Source organism: Mesoplodon densirostris, chromosome X (assembly GCF_025265405.1).
Source record: "Mesoplodon densirostris isolate mMesDen1 chromosome X, mMesDen1 primary haplotype, whole genome shotgun sequence".
Classification (NCBI taxonomy): Eukaryota; Metazoa; Chordata; class Mammalia; order Artiodactyla; family Ziphiidae; genus Mesoplodon; species Mesoplodon densirostris.
The window spans coordinates 39192349-39216617 of record NC_082681.1 but is presented as its reverse complement, the minus strand read 5'-3'; the positions used below and the strand labels follow the sequence as shown (position 1 = coordinate 39216617).

At 43.5% G+C, this 24269-nt stretch overlaps 1 protein-coding gene and 1 pseudogene across 1 annotated transcript in view; one reads left to right on the top strand and one right to left on the bottom strand.

Moving 5' to 3' along the window:
- Positions 1-21018, bottom strand: part of TRPC5 (transient receptor potential cation channel subfamily C member 5) — a 132417-nt gene extending 111399 nt beyond the window's left edge. The window contains exon 1 of the mRNA XM_060086790.1: positions 20641-21018. Within this exon, the coding sequence (XP_059942773.1) occupies positions 20641-21018 (378 nt within the window). The remainder of the gene's footprint in view (positions 1-20640) is intronic.
- LOC132482569 (ubiquitin-like FUBI-ribosomal protein eS30 fusion protein) lies at positions 565-6443 on the top strand (annotated as a pseudogene).
- Positions 21019-24269: the final 3251 nt, after the last annotated feature.

The following is a 24269-nucleotide window of genomic DNA, read 5'->3' as shown; positions in this document are numbered from 1 at the left end:
CATAATTACCTCACTTTACACATGAGGAAACTCAGCCATAGAGAAGCTTAGTGCCTTGTCCAGGGTCACATGGCTAGGAAGTAGGGTGACCAGAACTTGAACCCAGGCAGTTTGGCTCTAAAGCCTGTCCTGTTAACTACTATACTACTTCACCCCCAACCAACAAAAGACCAACCGCTTGATTTATTACATCAACAAACAAATCTACAGTCCCAACATTGAATATTCAGACTATTAAATCGCAGGTTATACTGGATATTAATTAACCTCATCAGGTAATGTTCTACCTTAAACCCAGATAAATATTATATAGTATTGCTCAAGGTTTGGGAGCCAACAAAACCATTCTTGATTTCTCATCAGATGGGGGCTCTTAATGTTTCAAAAGACAGCAGCTAAATCTATGAATAAATAATGCATAGCTAACTCCATAGGTTGTGAGGGTTTATAATTTCAGAGTTCTAGTTGTAGGAAACCTGGAAAGCCATCTTTCTCAAATCTAGATTGTCACAAAGAATTAAATGAACCATTCCACACATTTTCTTTTGCAAAATACTGGTTATAATGAATGGTGAGGCCATCAACTCCAAAAGTAAGGTGAGTGTTTGGATGGTTATTAGAAATAATGGAAGAGGTAAAAGAAACCAAGGTAGGAAGGGGATACGTTATGGGTAGCTTTTAGGGAGCCAACCCTCTCTGAAGGATCCCTTTGTACTGTTAAGATATGCCATTTCCCAGGAAATTGTGAAAATGATGCAATGAGTTGAAAAACAATAAACCAGAGGATATAGGTTATTACGGAGATGGGAAAAATGTCAGAAGTAAAGGTCTGGTCGTTGTGTCTCTAGGGCTGCACAGAGGAAGGGAGCCCCAGTGTGCCAATGTGAGCGTAATTAGCTTTGCAGCCCTCTGGTGGAGCTTGAAACATATAGCTGTTTAGGAAAGCCATTGTTCTTGATTCTTTTTTTTTTTTTTTTGCAGTACGCAGGCCTCTCACTGTTGTGGCCTCTCCCGTTGCGGAGCACAGGCTCCGGACGCGCAGGCCCAGCGGCCATGGCTCACGGGCCCAGCCACTCCGCGGCATGTGGGATCTTCCCAGACTGGGTCACGAACCTGTGTCCCCTGCATCAGCAGGCGGACTCTCAACCACTGCGCCACCAGGGAAGCCCTTGATTCATTTTTTATAGGTCATCATGTAATTTTAAAATTAAATTTCTCTTGTAGATTGCTTTACTGGAAAGAGGTTGCTGCCAAGCTGATTTAGTTTTCCATGTCATTGTTTATCACCTGACTACTGGGAGTTTGATAAAGATTTCTGGAAAACGCTGAGAACCCAGATGCAGAAACCTTGGTGATCCAACCAGGGCACAGGACAATGTGAGGGCTAGGGTAACCAGATTGACATCAGATATATCGCAGGATTCAATACAAATAAAGGTCTATTATTGTATACTTTTTCCAGTGGGTAATGATCTTGATAGGAGCACATTTGCCAGCAACACAAAATCAGAATGAACAAAAAGAGGGTCTTTCATGCAAAAAGAGAAGTCGGGAACCTCTCTTTTGTTTTAAGTCGTTCATAGCCATAGAATTGAAAAGTATGTTCATTGCCATAAATTGAAAATTGGTAGGTATCACCAGGAGACCCGGTTTAGGCCTAGAAGAGCTTGAGTGATACAAATTAAGCTCAATTGGTCCTCAGAGTGTAAAGGATTATAAAAGGGTAATTTTCACCATTGTTCTCAAAAGCTGTGTAGGATAAACGTGAATAAAGAAAATGACCTAAAGTTAGCTAGTGGTAGATAAGAGACATTTTAGAAAGGTATAAAGAAAACCAGACCAGAAATCTAGGAGCAGAATTCATGTTAAATAATGTCAGGAGTATTCCCTTTGCCAATCATGATTTTCATTTCATGCTCCATACACATGCCAAATGATGTTTTGTTTTAAAGTTGCTCAGTTTATATGCAGGCATCAGACTGAAGCATTATATGATTGGAGGACGAGCTTGAGAGAGGAGACTGTGTCACATTCATGAAGTAATTATTGAGCCCCACCTTCCTGCTTCTCTCAGTTATCCACACCCAAGGTAAGCCAGGGAACTGGCACCAACCTCCAGAAGTAGAATACTACCGCTCAACAGCTATTTATTTATTTAGTTATTTATTTTATTCTTTAAACACAATTAAAAATTGTTAGACTTTTTTTCCTCACTAGTTATCTATTTTATACATATTAGTTGGTGTATATATGTCAATCCCAATCTCCCAATTCATCCCACCCCCCTTTTCCCCTCTTGGCATCCATATGTTTGTTCTCTACATCTGTGTCTCTATTTCTGCCTTGCAAACAGGTTCATCTGTACCATTTTTCTAGATTTCACATATATGTGTTAGTATATGATATTTGTTTTTTTCTTTCTGACTTACTTCGCTCTGTATGACAGTCTCTAGGTCCATCCACATCTCTACAAATGACCTAATTTCGTTCCTTTTTATGGCTGAGTAATATTCCATTGTATATATTGTACCACATCTTCTTTATCCATTCATCTGTCGATGGGCATTTAGGTTGATTCCATGACTTGGCTATTGTAAATAGTGTTGCAATGAACTTTGGGGTGCATGTGTCTTTTTGAGTTATGGTCTTCTCTGGGTATATGACTAGTAGTGGGATTGTCAACAGCTATTTAAAATGTGGGCATAGTCCCTGAGGATGGAGGAAGTTAATTTTTCTTTACATAACTATCCTTGATCTTTTCAGCAAAGGAAACATTATAAGGTCATCAACTATCTTCCATTTTCCAAGTCTCCAAATAGAGGTAAAGCATCTATCTGCAGGGTTGAATTTTGCATATCTGGCCTTGCTGGCTGCCAAAAACATCTCTAGACATTGTCAAACGGTCCTCCTGGGGTGCAAAATTGCCCGCAGTTTAGAACCATTAAAGTAGAATGTAAAGCAGAGGCTTGGTTACATGGCAGCAAGGCAAGGGCTCAGGCATAGCTACCAAAAATACAAGATTCAGAGGGGACCAGCAGCTTAGCTGACTGGCTACTGAAGTGCTGAGCTGCTGGCCTCCAGTTCTGAGAGTCTCTGTGACTAGGAACAGGATTAGTCCCAGAGCCTGTACTAGAAGAGTCACCCATGGGAATGAAGGGTCTTCATCTGGGGGTGGTGGTACTGAAGGGCTACAGTGGCAGGAAACTGGGCAGGTCATTATGGAGATGACCTTTCCATGGCATGGTGCTATGATTCTATTATCTTCAGCACCACTGAAAAGGGGTCAAGGCACATGCATCTCATGGAAGTAACATAGCTCTCTTGGTTATCATCAGAATGGAAACTCCATGAGTTATGGATGTTTTGGGAAAACATGAGACAAACTGACAATGAACACTCATGGCAGGAAAACTTGTTTTATTGGTTGGTACTGCTGGAGGCACCTTGGGGGAATTTTGTATTTAGGTTCTTTCTTCTTGAACTCTCTACCCGGAATTTCTGAGTGGCTTCTCTCAGAAACACCCATGCAACAAGGAGCCCCTTGCTCTGTAGCAGGGCTTGGCTAGAGCTGGGAAGCCTTTGAGAAAAGAAGCTTGAGCCTGGACAATGCAAAGAAGCTTAAGCTGAGCTAGCACAGACATCTCAGCAGGACTCTTTTTTCTTTAGCAGAAAAGCAGGCACCATGACAGCACACATCATAATGAGAAGTTGATTTTTTGGTATTCAACAGCCAGGATTCAATTCCTGGGTCATAGTAATAAATGGGGGCATATTTAAAAAAGAATACGTAACTTTTGATTGACAGGAAAAGTAGCTTAAATCATTTTGTGATTGAAACTGTGACTATCGTGTGGACATCATCAAGTGCAAGCAAGATTTTTTCCAAACACAGTCTTTGACAAAGTTTACTAATATCCATGTAATGTAATGCATTTACTCATATATTTTCCCTCTATTACATTTCGAGAGGAAAGACTTAAGAAAAATGCACCCCCCATAATTTCTCCCTCTTTCACACATTACTTTTAATTGTACTGCTTTGAACTGGCAGCTGTGTTGTCAATCGTGCCTTCTCGAGCGGATTGCCTTTTGTTCTTGTCAGAACAGAGCAAGTGTTAAAGGAAAGGAGAAGCAGCTTGGTTGCCTCTGGCTGGAGATGGGAGAAGGGAGAGCTACTCTGGGTTTCTAATCCTACTGCTACTGCCTCTTGCCTCTTTTTCTCCCAGTATGCTTGCCTGCTAAGTGTGGGCTGCTATCTTCCCTTGAGAACAGTAAGCTATGTGCTGCTCTCTGCTGAATTAGGAAAGCATCAGCTGTCTTGTCCTTATTTCCCTGAAGTCAAACATGCCCCAAATCTGAAACTTGGAAAGGCAAAGATATTTTCAATGTAAAAATGACCTTTCAGGGCTTCCCTGGTGGCGCAGTGGTTGAGAGTCCGCCTGCCGATGCAGGGGACACAGGTTCGAGCCCCGGTCCGGGAGGATCCCGCATGCCGTGGAGCGGCTGGGCCCGTGAGCCATGGCCGCTGAGCCTGTGTGCCCGGAGCCTGTGCTCCGCAACGGGAGAGGCCGCAACAGTGAGAGGCCAGCATACCGCAAAAAAAATAAAAAATAAAAAAGACCTTTCAACCACTTGCAAAACATCTCCCTCTCTTTGAAAGACACATGTAACCAGATACCTTAGTGCTGCAAGGAAGTCTTTTCCTCTGTAGCACCTTTTCGGAAATGCAGGCCAGGGCTAGTGGAAAGGAGGCCTTGGAAGGGACAGAGTTCCAAACTAAATTCACTGCTGCTTAATTTTCTCCTTCATATTCAGTCAATAGGGGTTAAGAATCTCAAAAAGTGACGAAAAGTTGCAAGAGTGGTAGTGATCAAGGCTCCCAGATGCTTGGTTATTCTACCCCCAATTTCTAGTTGGGGAGGAAACAGCACCCAGCTCTTAGAGGGCTCCGTAGACACAGGGGATTGCTTGTCTATTGTCAGAAAAGAGCAGCAAAGTTGATCAGGTATGCAAGGAGGAGGCTTAGCTTCCAGCAAACTCTCCTTCATCTGTGGTCTCATGATACTGTTTGTTCATAAACTTGAGACTCTCTGGAGACCCCAGACATACATTTGAGAATTTGGGGCAACTGACACTTGCACAGAATTGTGTTGGGACTTCTTTCATACCTTGCCAAGCTTTTCTTCCATCAAATTAACATGGGGGTGTTGAACTCTTTCAGAGGCTAGAGATTACTATTCCTTGGATTGGTTGCAGTGACAGAAGAATGACTAGATGGCCACTATGTTTCAATTAATCCTGATGATTCTATGATTAAGTGGACCACAGCCAAACAGATATCCACCAGAACTCCAGAGGTTTTATTCTAGAAATGCATCAATGGCATCACTCCCTGTGGAGTTATTAGTGAACTCCCCTGTGGTTTCTATATATACTGGGGCTCTGTATTCTTGCCTCTCTACTAAACCAATTATGTGTCAGGCACAGTACCTATTTAATGTGGGTTTATAAAGTAGGTTTTTTTTTTTTTTTTCTGTTTGCAGGTCTCTCACTGCTGTGGCCTCTCCCGTTGCGGAGCACCGGCTCCGGACGTGCAGGCTCAGCGGCCATGGCTCACGGACCCAGAAGCTCCGTGGCATGTGGGATCTTCCCGGGCCGGGGCATGAACCTGTGTCCCCTGCATTGGCAGGCGGCCTCTCGACCACTGCGCCACCAGGGAAGCCCTATAAAGTAGTTTTAAAACAATTTCAAAACAGTTTTCATTTCTCTCCACCACTGAAATCATGGTTTTGAAATTGGGTGGCCACATTTCCTTCTTCCCCATCAAACGCTCCTCAGCACCTTTGGGCTGCTCTCTCTAGTATGGAATTCTTTATTGAGAATGCTTTCCTAGGTAGTGATGTGGCACACAGCAGGCTAAGAGGACATACTCCTTCCTATTTCTTGACTCCGTCTTTGTGGCAACAGCAGTGGTGGCTGCAGTGGATTCAGTAGCCAACATACAGTTCTTTGTTCGTGTCCAGGAGCTACACACCCTAGAGCCGACTAGCCAGGAGACAGTTACTCAGATCAAGGCTCTTGGAGGCTCAATGAAGGGCATCACCCTGGAAAATCAAATGGTGCTCCTGGCAGGCATGCCTATGGAAGCTACCCTTGGCCAACGTGGGGTGGAGACCTTGACCACCCTGGAATTAGCTAGCTACGTGCTTGGAGGTAAAGTCCATTGTACCCTGGCTTGTGCTGGGAAAGTGATAAGCAAGACTCTCAAAGTGGCCAAAAAGTATGAAAAGGAAGGGTGGTGAGAGGAGAAGGAGATGCTGATGGGCTGGGTCAAGTGGCAGATGTACAACTGTCGCTTCATCAATATTGTACCCACTTTTGGCAAGAAGAAGGGTGTGCCAATGCTAACTCTTAAATCCTTTGTGATACCGTTTTTGTTCTAACAAAGACACTTGGTGCGGTTAAAAAAATACTTTCCTGGGCTTCTCTGGTGGCGCAGTGGTTGAGAGTCTGCCTGCCGATGCAGGGGACACGGGTTTGTGCCCCGGTCCGGGAAGATCCCACATGCCGTGGAGTGGCTGGGCCCGTGAGCCATGGCCACTGAGCCTGCGCGTCAAGAGCCCGTGCTCTGCAATGGGAGAGGCCACAATGGTGAGAGGCCCGCGTACCGCAAAAAAAAAAAAAAAAAAAAAAAAAAAAAAAAAAAAAAAACTTTCCTATCTTACAGTTCATTCCCTCTAGGTATAAGGTGGGTCCTTGCTCCTCTGACCAGCTTACAGATGTTCAAGGGTCTTTCAGGAAATATTTCAATCTGGTTCTAAAGAAGCAGCTCAGGATTGAGTGTGCTAGCTCAGTGTTCTCGTTAGACCATAGTCTTCAGTCTGGTGGCTAGATTGAATTCTCCAATCCTGAAGACCAAGGGACATGGAAATGATACTACCACCTGAACTGTTTAGTTGAATCTATTAATTCAGGCTTCCTCCTAGGTAGTTTAAATGAAAAAGTAGTGGGAATGACCAAAGAATGATCTCCAGTTAAAGATAGCTTAGCTCATTCGAGTAGCTCCCCACCTCAAATAAGACCTATGGCATTTTCTCCCAAGTAAGTTCCAGGATCCAGAGAACGCTTTCCATTCTAATCAGACAAGCTATTACCCAGAAAAGCTTAGCAATGATGGCAGAATATGCAAGCCCACTTTGTTGGGCTTCCTGGTTTACAAGTGGGAACCAGCTAATTTAGAAATCAGCAGTCTCTTATTAAAATGATGGAGACTTTAACACTGGAAGAAAGAAATCATGTTCCCAACAGGGAAGGTAGAAAACTAATGACAGCAAGGTTAAGTCAGGGCTCACCACTGTGTACCCCCTCAGTAGTCCAAGGGAAGGCTATTTGGCTAGCAAAAGCTGTGAATTATGACCACATAATAACAGCCAGGGGCTGTTGGTTACAAACTAAATAGGTTTGGTTTTTAGACATAGATGTGTCTACACATTGGCAAACTCTAGCTAAAATAGCCATATAGACTTTCTTTCCTTTGAACAAAGATACTTAAACACTAAACTGGAAACTTAAAAGAATGACAAAGCATGGATACTCTTTCACCCAAGCTCTCTTACATCAGAGAGACACACTAAGACATTTAAAGCATCACTTAAAACAACCCTGTACTTTTATGCAGAAAAGTTAAAAGATTTAGAATACAAATGAACTTTGGTCTTTGCTCCAGACTTGCTGTAAAACTCAGGGTAAATCATTGTTTTTTTTTTAATACATCAAGGTGAACCATTTTAAAGAATGAACAAAGTGCTAATGGCCTTAATATACAAAGAGTTTAGACAAACAGTAAGAAAAAGATGAAGATTCTAGTAGAAGAACGGGTTAAAAAATTAACAGTAGATACAATGGAGAAAAGAGAGCCTCTTCAATAAGTGGTTCTGGGAAAACTGGACAGCTAAATATAAAAGAATGAAATCAGAACACTCCCCAACACCATACACAAAATAAACTCAAAATGGATTAAAGACCTAAATGTAAGTCCGGACACTATAAAACTCTTAGTGGAAAACATAGGCAGAACACTCTATGACATAAATCACAGCAAGATCCTTTTCGACCCACGTCATAGAGAAATGGAAATAAAAACAAAAATAAACAAATGGGACCTAATGAAACCTCAAAGCTTTTGCACAGCAAAGTAAACCATAAAGAAGACCAAAAGACAACCCTCAGAATGGGATAAAATATTTGCAAATGAAGCAACTGACAAAGGATTAATCTCCAAAATTTACAAGCAGCTCATGCAGCTCAATATCAAAAAAACAACCCAATCCAAAAATGGGCAGAAGACCTAAATAGACATTTCTCCAAAGAAGATATACAGATTGCCAATAAACACATGAAAGGATGCTCAACATCACTAATCATTAGAGAAATGCAAATCCAAACTGCAGTGAGGTATCACCTCACAGCAGTCAGAATGCCATCATCAAAAAATCTACAAACAATAAATGCTGGAGAGTGTGTGGAGAAAAGGGAACCCTCTTGCACTGTTGGTGGGAATGTAAATTGACACAGCCACTATGGAGAACAATCTGGAGGTTTCCTTAAAAAACTAAAAATAGAACTACCATACAACCCAGCAATCCCACTACTGGTCATATACCCTGAGAAAACCATAATTCAAAAAGATACGTGCACCCCAATGTTCATTGGAGCACTATTTACAATAGCCAGGATATGGAAGCAACCTAAATGTCCATCAACAGAGGAATGGATAAAGAAGTTGTGGTACATATGTACAATGGAATATTACTCAACCATAAAAAGGAACAAAATTGTGCCATTTGCAGAGACGTGGATGGACCTAGAGGCTGCAATACATAGTGAAGTAAGCCAGAAAGAGGAAAACAAATATAGTATAATATGGCTTATATGTGGAATCTAGAAAAATGATACAGATGAACTTATTTGCAAAGCAGAAGTAGAGACACGGATGTAGAGAACAAATGTATGGATACCAAGGGGGGAAGTGAGTGGTGGGATGAATTGGGAGATTGGGATTGACATATATACACCAGTATGTATACAATAGATAACTAATGAGAACCTACTGTATAGCACAGGGAACTCTACTCAGTGCTCTGTGGTGACCTAAGTAAGAAGGATATCCAAAAAAGAGGGGCTACATGTAAACGTATAGCTGATTCACTTTACTATACACCAGAAACTAACAGAACATTGTAAAGCAACTATACTCCAATAAAAATTAATTAAAAAATTAACAGTTGATTCACAGAAAAATAAAACAAATTACTTATCATATGAAAAGATGTGAAATACCACTTATAATAAAAGAAATTCAAATGTAAAACAATAATGAGATAGTATTTTTTACCTGTCAGATTGACAAAGATGTTTTAAAGTTGATTTTTTTGCAGTCTGTGATTGCAAGGATGTGAGAAACAGGCACTTTCATATACTGTTGGTAGGAGATCAGTTTGGCAATATATATCAAAATTAAATAATGCACATAATCTGTGATTCCATAATCTTATTACTAGGAATTTGTTCAAAGACATATATACTTGAACACTTGTTCAAAGACATATATACAAGGATATTCATCACAGCATTGTTTAGAAAAACAAAAACCAAAACCTAAATATACTTGAAACAATTTAAATGTTCATTAATAGAGGACGGGTTAAATAAATAAGGCACATTTATATGATATAATACAGTATTGTCATTAAAAAGAATACAATAAATATAAATATCCTCACAGGGAACGATGTCCACAGTGCATTGCTAAGGAAAATAAAACAAGTTGCAGAACATTTGTGAAGAGATGTCTGTGTGTGTGTTTGTGTATATTTGTTTCTGCTTGAATATGCATAGAAAATACCTAGGAGGACATACCTATATCATTAATAGTGATGACTTGTGAGAGTGGAAATGGGATGTTTTTCTTCACATGCTTTTATACTCTTTTAATTCTTATAGTATTACTTTTATAGAAAAAACTCCAAAATAAACAAATGGATGTGGAGAAGGGTGGTGGTGACCTTGGACCCTGATACTTGAATAATTTCATACCTCAGTTTAAGAGTTAAGAAATAAGGGAGGGGAGAAAGTAAATATGACAAATATTCATTTTGGTTGGGTAGACAAAGCCCAAACTGTCTTAAACACCAGGTGTCTCAGTGGGGATAGAAGCCTTCCCTCTGCAGGCCCACTAGAACGTGGGGAGACAACTATCTGCCTATTTGATGACAACAGTATGGATTGGAGGATTTCTAGAGGTCATTTTTAGCCCCAAAGTTCTATCCACTATTCTGATACAGATAATGGAGCTGATGATGTCACAAACATCAAATCACTCCAGGTTGCCCTTGAAGAGCAGAGGGGTATTTGGAAATTACACTCTCCAGCTTCAGAGGTATTTGTTATGGGTCATCACCCCCCTTTTCTTGGGGAGGAGGCAAGGTGGTAGACTCACGAGAGATTTGTCATGGGACCAGCTTCTTTTCCTTCTCTGATTTGGATTTCTTTGGAAGGTTCTTTCAATGCTTTTTTAATATCTGGCTCTCGGCCCTCCTTTACTAATGGACAGGCAATAGCAATCCACTTGATAGCAAGGTGAACCAGGAAAATTTCCCTCATTCAAGCCCCTGGTAATCATGTGCTGATTACCTTCCCTCTACCGAGGACTTCAGAGGGCTGACATACTTCTTAGAATAGAGACTAGCTGCTGGATTGGGGTCACTTAATCCTGCCAGAGGTAACAAAGTGTGCATTTATCGGTAGGTCCCTGAATCTGGGATGGCCCTCACTAAGGTGGCTTTCCTTCTGACTCCAGAGACTTTCTGCAGATACAAAAAACCACTTCCTTCATCCTGTCTTGTCTGGTGGCTTCACTATCCTTCCAAGCCTAGGCTCGATTTATCAGTGACAATTCAGCATGGTTTGAGGGGTCATTAACCAACACTCTTTCCTCAAACTATCAACCCTGTGCCTGTATTTTGAACTCTATTCTATAGGAAATAAGGAGCAACTGTGGTCATTTGAGTGACGTGATCAGATACATATGCTCCCACATATACAGCACTTTCTTATCTCTCACAGCATTACACTTTGACTCATGGTATGTTTGCCTCTTCACTTAAATTAAGTTATTCAAAGGGACTTTGTATCCAACTGGGTGTGGGTGGCTGAAGGAGAGAGTGAAGATGAAGACATCTGCAAGGTTTCAAATCTACATAAATGAAAGGATAAAAGGAAGGGTAAAGGTGCCATCACCTGAGAAAGGATACACCGGATGAGGAAGAGGATTTGTTGGGCAAAATGAGGCTGGCATGAGGATTAACAACACAGACTCTGCTGCCAGACTGCCTAGGTTTGAATCCCAGTTTGTCCACTTACTAGCTGTATGAGCTTGGGAAAATCATTTAACCTCTTTGTGCCTTGATGTCCCCATTTGTAAGAATGGATAACAGTACTGGGTTGGCCAAAAATTTCATTCAAGTTTGTCCATAAGATGGTACAGAAAAACCTGAATGAACTGTTTGGCCAATGTAATATCCTGCGTCACAGGATGGTCATGAATATTGAATAAATTAATGTAGGTTTATGTACTGGTGCCTGGCACATAGTAAGTGCTAAATTAGTGTTTGTTAGTGTTTGACACAGGGAATTTCAATGTTTGGGGTACATTTAAAATGTATTTTGAAATTTTGAAAATAAATTATGGATCTTCTGATAGATATTGGGCTAGAAAAGGAAAAGTCACAGAACTCTGGACAGCATGGATATTGAAGCAAGAGAAAAGATAAGGATTTTGTAAAATAGACTAAGAGGCAGTGGTCATAGAGGGAGGAGGAATCAGGTAGGCTTTATATCCTGGAAACCAAGAGAGTTGTCAACAAATGAGATTAAAATGGGACACACATTGTACCTGTGAGTACGGGGAGGGGTTGGAAGAGAGGAGGGAGAGAGTGCCATTTGGGGAAGAAGATAGATAAAGGGAGAGAGAGTCAAAGATCAATATGGTCAGCTCCTCACAAATATTTTTGGAGGGGCAGACCTGTCCAAAAGGCCCCTGGGTGATCAGTGGGTCCAACTTCTTTCATCCCACATCACTCCTCTCTGCCCCAACTGCCAATCAGAGGACTAGTAGCAACCAGCTGGGATAGTGGAGAGTGTTCACCAAGGTCCCACCTAAGGAGCAGTTCAGCCAGTGGCCATACACTCATTCTCCTTTACTACAACTGGGATCAGAGGATAAAGAGGGAGGGCAGATGAGCACAGGAACCCAAGAACTACTGTTTCTGATAAGTGTCAGGGCCCACCTCACCCAGTGTCCTGACTCTGAGTCAGGTATCTGGGGCCTTCCTCCATGAGGTTAACAAGAGTCCCAGGCATTGCTTTCATCACCAGCCCTTCACGCCACCACCTACTGTGAACAGGCCACCATCATTCCCACTACCCACGTCATTGCTCATTCACTTCCATCTGACAAATGTCCCGTCCCCTTCTTTCTTCCTTTCCAGCTCAAAGTTTATTTCTTTTCTCAAATATTCCTCCCCTGAAAGCTCTTTGTCTACTTGTAACCAGAGTGGCCTTCTATATTGTCCACATCACACGTTTTGGATAATGTAACACATATTTCCTTGCACCGTTCTATTTCTGTCCCATGTTTGTTGTTGGCATATGGAAAGGAATCAGTACAAGGCAACATTCGGTGCTCTGGGATAGGACAGCTGGAAGGTGAGATGGGAGGAGAGTGCTGAGTTTTGCACTGATATTTCACACTTGAACGGAGTTTGCAACAAGAACCATAAGTTGAAAAAAACCAATATGATGAGGAGCCTGGGGTGAAAAGGAGACAGAAGATGGCTGTCCTCTAGATAACTGTGCATGTGAGGTGAGGGAGGAGGAGGCCTGTTATACACAGCTGAGATCCACCTACCCAGAGGAGAGGAGAACAGGAAACTCCCTAACTGGACATGTGTATGTGGGTCAGGGCCATATACAATCATGATCATGTGGCTACAGAAAGGAGGCCCTGTGCTGGTGGGAACCCTGAAGCGGGAGGGGGGGAGGTCAGTCATGGCTAAAAAACCTCATGTGTTTTTATTTAGTGACTTGCTTTTGAGATTATTTCATAGTCTCTTCCTTGTGAAGTATTATGCAGCTAGCTCCCTTGATCTACTTGGGACCAAGTTTAAATAATTATATTTTTCTTTCTGAAAGGTAAGCATCACTAGCTTAGGTTTTTTGTGTCCCTTGGAACACAGGAGGCCAGGCCCACTGAGGGGGCGGACTGGTTGGACAGCCTGTGCATGTCTTTTCTCCCCATGAGACTATCAATGTCTTGAGTGCACTCACTGTATCTTTCATTTTTATCATGAGGCATATGATTAGTACTCACACATACTTAGAAAATTGAAGAGAACTAAACAGAATGAATCATTTGCTGGAACTTTGTTATGAATGGGTTGTTTTAGATAGACACTACTTGTAGCTGCTTTGTTGATTTTCAGCTTTGTTGTAAGTGTTACTGCTTCTGATGATTACTCAGAGGCAGTGTGGGGTGGTAGAAATAGTGGCTCGGGAGACAGGAAGCATTTGTGCCAGTTCGAGCTCAGCTGAGTGACCCTGGACATGTCATTTCAGACCAAATGATCTCTAAACCCTATGATTCTGCTCTGTGAGTGAAGTAGGCCATGTCTACAAAAAGTCAGCACAGGTACAGGAGAGGAGAGACTTCACTTTATCAGTTTGGCCAATATGATGCCGTGCGGTCATTCTGACATTTTCTTCCAATGAAGTGGCTGATTTATTTTCTTGACTTGATTGACACAACCCATGTTTCCCCCCTAGAACTTTGACTTTGGAACAAAACTCATAGAATCAAAGCTGTGACTCAGATTATTATAGCGATAAATACCTATTGTTATATTGGGCAATTCAGGCAACAAAGACTTAATAATATTTTGTATTAATTCTAATGATATGAGTATCATTATTGAATGCTATGTGCCACAAATTATGCCAAATGTTAAAAAATAATTCTCGGGCTTCCCTGGTGGCGCAGTGGTTGAGAGTCTGCCTGCCGATGCAGGGGACATGGGTTCGTGCCCTGGTCCGGGAAGATCCCACATGCCGTGGAGTGGCTGGGCCCGTGAGCCATGGCTGCTGAGCCTGCGCATCCGGAGCCTGTGCTCCGCAATGGGAGAGACCACAACAGTGAGAGGCCCGCGTGCCAAAAAAAAAAAAAAAAAAAAAAAAAAAATTCTCATTTAAACCTCGCAACCACTTATGATGTAGGTAATATTAACCCCATTATACAGATAGGAAACTGATGCTCAATCAGGTCAAACAACTTTCCTAAGGTCATGCAGTCTGAACTCTTAGCCACTATGTGCTAGTGGGTGCTTAATACATATTTAAAAATGAATAAATGAGATTAGCCAGCAGGAGTTCTCAGCATGGCTTCAGCTAGTAGGAACAGGAACAGTACTGCCTCCCATGTATTGAGTATTCACTATGTCAGGCACCGTTCTAAGTAATATACATGGATTATTTCATTTAATTTTCACTAGAACTCTATGAGGTACGCTCCATTACTGTTGACATTTACAGATGAAGAAACTGAGGTTTGGAGTGATTAAGTGACTTGTGCAAGGAAGCACATCTACTAAAACTGCTAAGACTCCAAAATCTCTGTTCTTTCTACTACTCCAGGCTGCCTGTAAATAGAGTGACTTGTGCAGTTCTGTTCTTTACTTTCTGCTCTCCTGTTGAGTACTTGAGATTTATAGGCTAGACACTGTAGGCCGCTTGTTTTTTGCACCAGTCACCTTTTCCTAGGCCCTCAGTGTCCCCTCTACACTGTGCCATCTCTCTCTGGGACCAAGGATCAGATAGGGGAAGGGGTAAGTGGAGTGCTTTGTTGCTGATTTTCTACAATCTCAACACAAACACTTACCGGTGTTGTTGAGACAATCTCGCTAGCTCATCTGTGAGACCAATTTTAATTTGGAGCCATCTGCCACAGAAAAATGAATAATTATGGCAGAGCCCAGAGGGGCGGGCCCTGGGGAGAAGGTTGGCTTAGCCTCTTGCCACCTGCCTGCATTGATGCAAGTGACCAAGAAAGAAAATTCCTTGGGTGGGCTGTTGATGCAGAGGCCAGCAGTTCTACCTCCCTGTTGCTCAAATCCTTAGACTCCAGTGAACAATGAGGGATGAATGTGAGGTCATGGCAGCAGAAGAGGCTCTCCCTCTCACTGTACTGGTGGTGCCTTGTGGTGAGCACCACTTGCAAGCTGGTCTCTCCACACAATATGACAGGCTAAGTCAAACTGATGGAGTGAAGCTGAAAATAAGTCATTGAACTCTGTCTAGCATTAACTTTTGTTTCAGAAGACTTTAATATATCTTTATCTTATTTCTTCCTCACAACAGCCCTCTATATTAGGTAGGGGTGGGTATTGTGAGCTTCATTTTATAGATGAGGAAATTGAGTTGTAGGGTGATTCTATAACTGGACACTTGTAAAAGAACTTATGACTTGCCCAAGGTCACCCTGTTAGCTACAAGCTGGCTAGCACCTCAAACTCCAAATTAGAGTCTATCATTCTGTCTTCTAGACCAGTGGTTTTCCAGTTATGCTTGCTTCTCAGGGCCAAGGAGTTATGTGTGTGTGTGTGTGTGTGTGTGTGTGTGTAGAAGTGGGGCTTTTGGCCCTGACCTGCACTTAAACTAGGGCAGCTCTGCTTGGGTCTGTTTGTTTTACGTCTCTGTAGGATTTCATTTAATGAAAGACTCCGCTGCTGAAAATGTTTGAAAATTACTTGTCTAGGCTAGTATTTCTCATCGAAAGTGTAGTGGGTTGAACTGTATCCCCTCAAAAGATATGTTCAAGTCTTAACACCTGGTACCTGTGAATGTGACCTTATATGGAAAAAGGGTCTCTGCAGATGTAATCAAGTTGAAATGAGTTAGTCCTGGATTAGGGTGGGCCCTAAATCAAACAGCTGGTGTCTTTATAAGAGATAGGAGAGGACGATTTGGACACAACCACACAGACGAAAGGCACAGAGGAGAACCCCATATAATGATGGAGGTAGAGAATGAAGTGACGCAGCTACAAGCCAAGGCATGGAACAAATTCTTAGAGCCTCCAGAAGGAACCAGGCCTGTCAACACCTGCATTTCAGACTTCTGGCCTCTTGAACTGTGAGCGAATACGTTTCTTTTAAGCCACCTAGTTCACTGTACTTTGTTATGGCAGCCTTAGGAAATGGATACAGAGAGTCACATAGACCTCTTACCTAGAAACGGGTTGGGGGTGGGCTTATTAACATGCTGATTCCAGGCCCAAACCTCAAGATTCTAATTCTGTAGGTATGCAATGGGGCTCAGGAATCTGCATTTTGACAAGTTCTCCATATGCACAAAGCTTCGTCTTTGAGCTGGTTTTGATCATAGACAGACACAAGACTCCTCTCTGGATTGGAGCTGGATTTGCACCCCCTGCTGACGATGCTCCTCTAGTGGTTCCAAGAGTCAGTGGGCCAAAGGCGATAGGTTTCATGGACAAGCAATAGGCTGGTATTAAACCTTCTGTAGTCCAAAATTTTTTGAGAGACTACAGAGAATAATGAGAACTATTTAAGAGTGTTTTCCTCAAGGAACCACAAATCCCACAGGTGGCCAAAATCTAACCCTAAGGAAATAGGCTGTAGTGGTTAGGGAGTGGATGCTTCCAAGAGGGTCGGTGTTCTGGAGTAGCAAGAAGACCACAGAATAACACACACGCGCACACACGCACGGAGTCTTCTACTTGTTGTCTGGTGCAGGCAATTCTATCTGATAAAGCATCACCCTGGTTACTTTAAGATTTGGTACCCATTAAAAATGCAGGTGTCCATGTGAGTGATGATACTTGAAGCCAGGGTCAGCCATGTACGCCCAGCCTCCAGTCTTTATCTGAGAGCAGTTTTGATAGGCTAGAAGAGGAAGAAGAGCATGATGGGCTGGGGTAAGTGTACGGCAGAGGGGGTCTTACTGCCAACCTGAAGCCAAACTCCTTGCTCAATAAAGCCAAAGGGGGGACTAGTTTATCCACCCAAGATTGATGGAGGTCAGCTGTGCCTAATCCTTTGGTGAGCTGGGGGAGGGCCCCCATGAGAAGGGACAGGTGTTTGGATTCTGTGTGTGTGAAGAGTGCCTTCCTGAGAGTAGCCTGCCCAGCTGGACCCACGGTCCTTCAGGAGTCCTGTGTTTGCTCACATCCCTGCCTGCTCCCAGGTAAACAAATCTTGTTTCTATCTCCCAGAGAGGCAGGGCTCCAGCACTGTGGCAGCCTGTTGTTATAGTTACTGATATATGACTTACCACAGCAATTGTCAGAGCAATGGAAGAAAATGCAATTTAGTAGCGGCCGGTGGTGGGGTTTAGGAGAGAGGAGAAAGGGAGGAGAAGGCTGCTGAAGAGACTTGGGGATGGAGCTGATAGCTCTGTGGGTTTGTATATACAGTATGATGTACGGTGGACAAAGGAGGTCTTATATTGGTAGTGAGTCTGAAAGGCCCTTGGTGAAAAACAGCCTGTCCCTGATAGCTTCACCCAGGTTTCATATGCCTGACATTCTACCAGTGGTGTTTCATTCCTGTGAGTTAAACACTGCTTCTATCCAGGGGAGGTCATGCCTTAGATTGTACTTTCGAGTGGCTTTACCTGGCACCTTTCTTCCTCAGGGTTTTCCAGAGCAATGGGGAAAGATGGGAGAAAGGGTTGGCCATCAAATAAGGACTTGGCCTACTTTCCAAACTCAGATAGGGCTGCCATTGCTAGTCCCCTCTTTGCAAATTTCCTCTGTGCTCTCCCCTCTTTCAAAACAGTTATGAAGCTAAATGGGATTGAATATGAAAGTCCAGGATGTCTTGTCCAAGCAGCTAGCTATGTGCTTTTCTGGAAGATACACTTGACTCCTTCTTGTTCATCAGCAAGAATTTATCTATCACCCATTATATACTAGGCACTGGGTCAGGTGCTGATGGGGGATGCATGGAAACAGTTGGGCATTAGAGTATGCTTCACATTTAAGAAAGAATATAGTTACAGAGACTAGACATTTATACAAGTAAGGCTGACCAGTAGTACGTATTAGTGTGTGATTGGTGTCAAGTGAAGGGTAGAGCCAATGGCTACATAATCTCAGAGGTGGACAAGATCATGGAGCAGAGTAGCTGGGTAAGCCTTAGTTCAGATTAGCACATTAAATCACTCAGACACTTATCAGGGCTCTAGGGAAAAGGGGCCCAGAACAAATCAGTTGTGATGGGGATGGGGATGTGGACTGGGTAGGGAACATGCTTACACCTCTCTGCTTAGCTATATATCCAAATCCTATAGGCCTGTCCTTTCCAGAGAGGTCATCCATCCTCCACTCATCTATCCTGTCTCAGAACTCCTGTGCTGGGAGTTCTCAGATTTAACTCAGACTTCCAGGAGAGCAGGATAGCCTAGTGGTTAAGCAGGTGGGGTTAGGAAATAGGCTGCCTGGGTTTGAATTCTGGCTCTGACATTTATTGTGACCTTGAATAACTGACATAACCATCCAGTGGCTCAATTTGTCTCATCAGTATCATGGGGACAGTAATAATAGTGCCTGCCTAACAGAGTAGCTGAGAGGATTAAATCATGTAAAATGCTTAGCACAGTGTGGATGCATACTATTCATTCATAAAATAAATATTTACGGAGTGCCTTTGATATTGCAGGCACTTTCCCAGTGCTGGGATACAGCAGTGAAGAGAGATAAGGTCTCTTTCTTGGCACTGTGTTGAATGTTGATTCAGGCCCTTTACCCAAGGAACTTTTAATCTAGTACCTTGCTTTCTGCTCTATCAATTCCAATTCCTAGTCTGCGAGTTATCAGTTAGCTTATTTTCATTCCTTTTTGTTTAACTAGGCAAGTATTAAAGCTATGAATTCCCTTTAAACCCAGCTTTGGTCATGTCCCATAAGATTTGATGTTGAGTGTTTTCATTATCAGTATTTTTTAAGCACTTTGCAATTTTGGTTTTGGTTTGTACTATTTCTACTTTTTAATGTATTGTGGTATTCCATGTTTGATGACTGTATTTTCTTTGTTCCTACTACATGCGCCTACTATGCTCCAAAGGAAGAGAGACAGTGGAGACCTGTCTAACTTGAGGGGTTTAGAAGGGACTAAGGGGGAGACAGGACTAGAAAAGACCATTAATGAAGCGTATTGAGTGCTAGGCTTCATGGGCTGGTTTCTCTTCTAATGAAGAGACATTGGAGTCACTGAAGGGATGGACAGGAATGACAGGATTGTTATGCAATCTGGGAAAGAATAAGTCAGTATCATTGTTCAGGATGGCTTGAGAGAAAGAAAGAGGCTAGAGGCAGGGAGTCCAGATAGAAGTTTTCATGGTAGTATAGGACAGGGATTCTCAAACCCGAGTGGGCATCACAGTCCCCTGGAGGGCTTGCTGAGACACAGCTTGCCGGGCCCCACCCCCAGAGTGCCTGATTCAGTCAGTCTGTGGTGGCGCCAGAGACTTTTGCCTTTTCTAACAAGTTCCCCTGGTGATGCTAATGCTGCTGGTCCAAGAACCACACTTTGAGAATCACTCATGTAGGAGAGAGATGATGAGAAGCAGAGGTGCAGTGGTGGGAACTGGGCTAGAGAGGAAAGAAAGTATGTATCAATACAAGATATTGGGGGCTTCCCTGGTGGCGCAGTGGTTGGGAGTCTGCCTGCTGATGCAGGGGACACCGGTTCGTGCCCCGGTCTGGGAAGATCCCACATGCCGCGGAGCGGCTAGGCCCGTGAGCCATGGCCGCTGGGCCTGCGCGTCCGGAGCCTGTGCTCTGCAACGGGAGAGGCCACAATAGTGAGAGGCCCGCGTACCGCAAAAAAAACAAAAAAAAAACAAAAACAAAAAACAACGATATTGGGAAGGAAGAACTCACAGGGCTTGGGGATGGAGCATGGAGACAAGGCAGAGGAAGGACTCGAAGATGACTCCAGAGTGTCAAACCTAGGTGCCTCAGAGGACAAGAAAATCACAGAGGCAAACCCCTGAACGTCTAGGGGTGGAATGCATTTATATGAGTGGAACTGGAGAGGTGTGTAGGCCCCTGTATCCATTTGCATCTGTGCCATGGCACTCAAGTTGAAAGGCCTCCTGTCCTTCTTCAGGAGAGAGTGGGTGAGAAGGGGAAAGCTCAGGTCTGTGTTTGGTTTCTCCTTGTCCCCCCTTTCAGTGAGAAAGGAAATGAAGATATGGAGCAGGGTGTAGGGTGGGTAGAAGGAGCTTGACTGTTCTGGAAACAGAGAAGATGCTTTTAGGTCAAGTGTTGAAGGTATATGGGCAAGTACTAATAAGGAAAAAGCAAATGAGTAAAACTCAGTGTGGGCCATGTGGGGTGGCTCTAGGATCCTACCTGAGATCACTGATGCTATTCTTGAGAGCAGAGGGCTGCCATGATAGGGCTTCTCAACTGCAGCCCGCCTATAACCTTCCTTAGTTTCAAGGCTTCTGACCCTGCGGTGCTCTGTTGTCCCTGGCTACCTCCCCGGCTGTAGGAGCTTCTTACCTGCTTCTCTCCACTGGGCCGCCTGTAGCTGAGCAGAAGCTCCACAGCACCCACCACTTCCTTGCGGATGGCGTAGAGCAATGCGTCACCGACGTACACGCTGTGGTTCAGCAGTAGCTCCATGATCTCCAGGTTCTCATTCTCAATGGCAATGAGCAGGGCGCTCCGGCCCAGTGGGTCCATGCAGTTGATGTTGACATTGTAGTAGATCTCGGCCTCCTGGAGGGCCTGCTTCACAGTGGCATAGTCCCCCTTCTCCACAGCACTGAGGAAGGCCTTCTCCTCTGCAGAGAGCTCCGTCTCAGCCCTCACAATTTGCAGGGGGATTCGGTCTCTGTAGGGTGAGTAGTTGACCCTTTTGTAGTACAGCTGGGCCATGGTTCATAGCAATTTAGAAACCTGAATGAGGAGAGAGAGGGAGACCAAAGATATTCTTAGATACCTGCAGGTCTCAAGTGGCCAGTTATGGAGGCAGCCTTGCTAATGACTTGGAAAATCCTCACCTGTTTTTTTTTTTTTTTTTTGCGGTACGTGGGCCTCTCACTGTTGTGGCCTCTCCCACTGTGGAGCACAGGCTCCGGACACGCAGGCTCAGCGGCCATGGCTCACGGGCCCAGCCACTCCGCGGCATGTGGGATCTTCCCGGACCGGGGCACGAACCCGTGTCCCCTGCATCGGTAGGCGGACTCTCAACCACTGCGCTACCAGGGAAGACCCTCACCTGTTTTAAGGCCACAATCTTTCTCCTCTTGCAAAGGAGCACAGCAGAAAAAGCCCTGGCTTCTGGGTCAGAAAGACATGGGTTCAAATCCTGGCTTTACCAGGTCTGCGAACTTAGGTAAGTTACTCAAGCTCACGGTGCTTCAGTTTATTATTATTAAGCTTATCGATATTAATAATATTAATTGCACCAGGCTCCACACTAAACACTAATTCCCACCTCATAAAGCTACTGTGGGAGTTAAATGAGACAATGACTGATTAAAGCAACTGGCCCAGAGGAAACCTCCTGAGACATGGCACAAGTTAGTTTCTTCCTTCCCTTCTGCTGTCTGAAAATACTCGTGATAATACTTCTGACTGGTGATGCAAAGCTGGACCTCATGTTTGGCCAATTTCCTTTGGACCCTGGGCCTGTGGGCCTGTGCTAGTTTGTAGGATTACATTTGCAGCTGTCCCAGATGCAGATCCTGGACTGAAACACTGTTGTAGTGCTGACTGAAACATTCTTCTTACTGCTGCTCACTGGGGAAGGGGTATTGACTCCAACAGATTAAGCCACTACCCCCTCTGCCCACTCATGATTTTTCTCCTCCATGCTTCTAAACCAAGCAGCTGACAGATATGGGAATCTGTCTGATTCAATTATGAGAAGTGAACGGCCTGTTTTACATGTACCACATCTAAAGCCAGATTTTAACAGAAGTGATTTCAAAGCAAAACCTATTACTGAGTTCCTACAATATGTTTAACTTTCTCTGGGAGACCGAGAATAAAAGACAGACTTTGCCATTAATTGCATAGGATGAATCACAGTATAGAGCTCTTGCCTTGTAGTTTGCAGATTAAATTCATGCACATTCCTCATTGACTCCTTGTACTAGCCCTATAAGATGGGAATGGTTACCCTCCCCATGGGAGAAGATGAGGCTCAGACCCATTAGGTGATTGACTCTCCTTTCCCTTCCATCCTTGGGACCTCCAGAACCCTCTGGAAGCTGAGTTAGGATGAACCCATTTAAGTGTCTTTCATTACCGAACTGTTTTGCCAGCAAAAAGAAATGGAAATGTGATAAAGGGCCTCTTGTCTCATCTCCTGGATGTAAGAGAAGATGAAGATATGCAGCTTCCACAAACATTTGCCTTACTCTTCCAGGTAATTATATCTCTGCTTTGGCAGAGTGAGAGGCATATATTACACCAAGTGGCATTTGCAATTCATGTGCTTGTGATCTTCTGGGAAGTTGGTATTTGAAGGTTAGTGTTGCCTCTTGCCCTGAACAGGCCCAAATGACACATTTCTCTCTACATCCAACTCTCAGGAGAGCAGAGTGCTGCTTGGCTGTCTTGAGAAGCACTGATATTTTCTTGTGCTACTTTGAAGTAACTCAGCAATGACTAAAGGAAAGTGGCATTCAGAGGAAGCATTTGTCACTGAACAGCAAATTACTTTAATAATATTAATTGTAGAATGCCTCCTTGTCTCCGTTATAAAGAAAAAAGGGAGGAGAAAGAAGGGACAGTGTGACCTCCTGAAAAGAGACTCAACAACCCAATTCAGTTTATATTTATTTAATTAATCAATATGAACACAGTGGAAGCCTTCCATGTGCCTAGCACTGAGCTAGTCACTTTTGGAACAGAAGAAAGAAAGGGTCCCTGCCTTCGTCATCTCTCACCTGGACCATTCCGCCTCCTTATAATTAGTTATTCTGAATCCATTCTCCCCCCCTCCAGATCGTCTTCCACACCACCCCCAAGTTACCCTGTGAACCACAAATCTGATCCCATTTCACTCTCCTTGGTTAGTATCCTGCTGCTCTTGTGATGAAATCAACACTCCTTTCTGAGATCTACTAGGCCTTGGCTTGTGCTTACCTCTCCAATGTCATCTTAAGCCACTCTTTAACTCTTATCCACTATTCTTTAGCCCTGTGGAGCTTCTTTTGATTCTTCCAACATGCCAAGCTTTCTCCCACCTCAAGACCTTGGATCACCTCCTGGAATACTCTTCTCCGGCTCTTTTCATCTTTCAAGCCTCAACAAAATACCACCTCTTCAGAGAAGTCCCAATTAACTACCCTGTATTATAAAGTAGTTCCTTCATATTTTTCTCTCCATTGTAGCCTTTTCTCTTCCTTCTTGATGCTAATCAGAATTTCTAGTTACATAGACATATTTCTTTGTCTTCCTGGGTAATCGTCTGTTCAGTCCAATTTGCTTTAAAGCTCAAGTGCAGTTGCATCTGTCCTGTTTTTCACACCCTGGATACATATTTGATGAACGAATGAGTAAACCTTCCATGATATTCTCTCATCTCTCTCCATCTCTCCTCAAGTTCTAGCTGTGCTGAATCATGTTCTCTGAGTTGCCCTTTCATGACCGTGCGTTTGCATGTGGCTTCATCCCACCTTCTCCACTTAAATAACTTCTCTCTACTTCAGCATGTTGCTCATAGGTCCCCTTCTCCGTGAAGCCTTCCCCCAAGACCCTCAGAATGTTAGCCCATCTCCCTCTGAGTTCCCCACTGGCACTCAGATCACATTTCTCCAATGTCACTCAACTGCGTGTTTGTCTTCCTGCCATTCGGGTAGGAGTACCTTGATTCCTGCCTTCCTAGCACTTACACAGGCTCCGGAACATGATGGGTGCTCAACAGATGGATGTTTAATGAGCAAATACAATCTAGATGAGGAGGTTGGTGCAGCTACAGAATGAAGGGCTAAATTGTGTGCTACTGATTTGATGCTTTGGGATTTGAGAAAGGGCTCTGTGAGGCTGGAAGTCTCAGAGAAGGTTTTTTGGAGAAGGTAGCTATTACCCAGTCCTTGGAGGATGAATTTAGTGTAAAAATATGAGGGTAGTTCAGGTACCACACGAACAAAGGTGGTGAGATTGATCATAGCCTA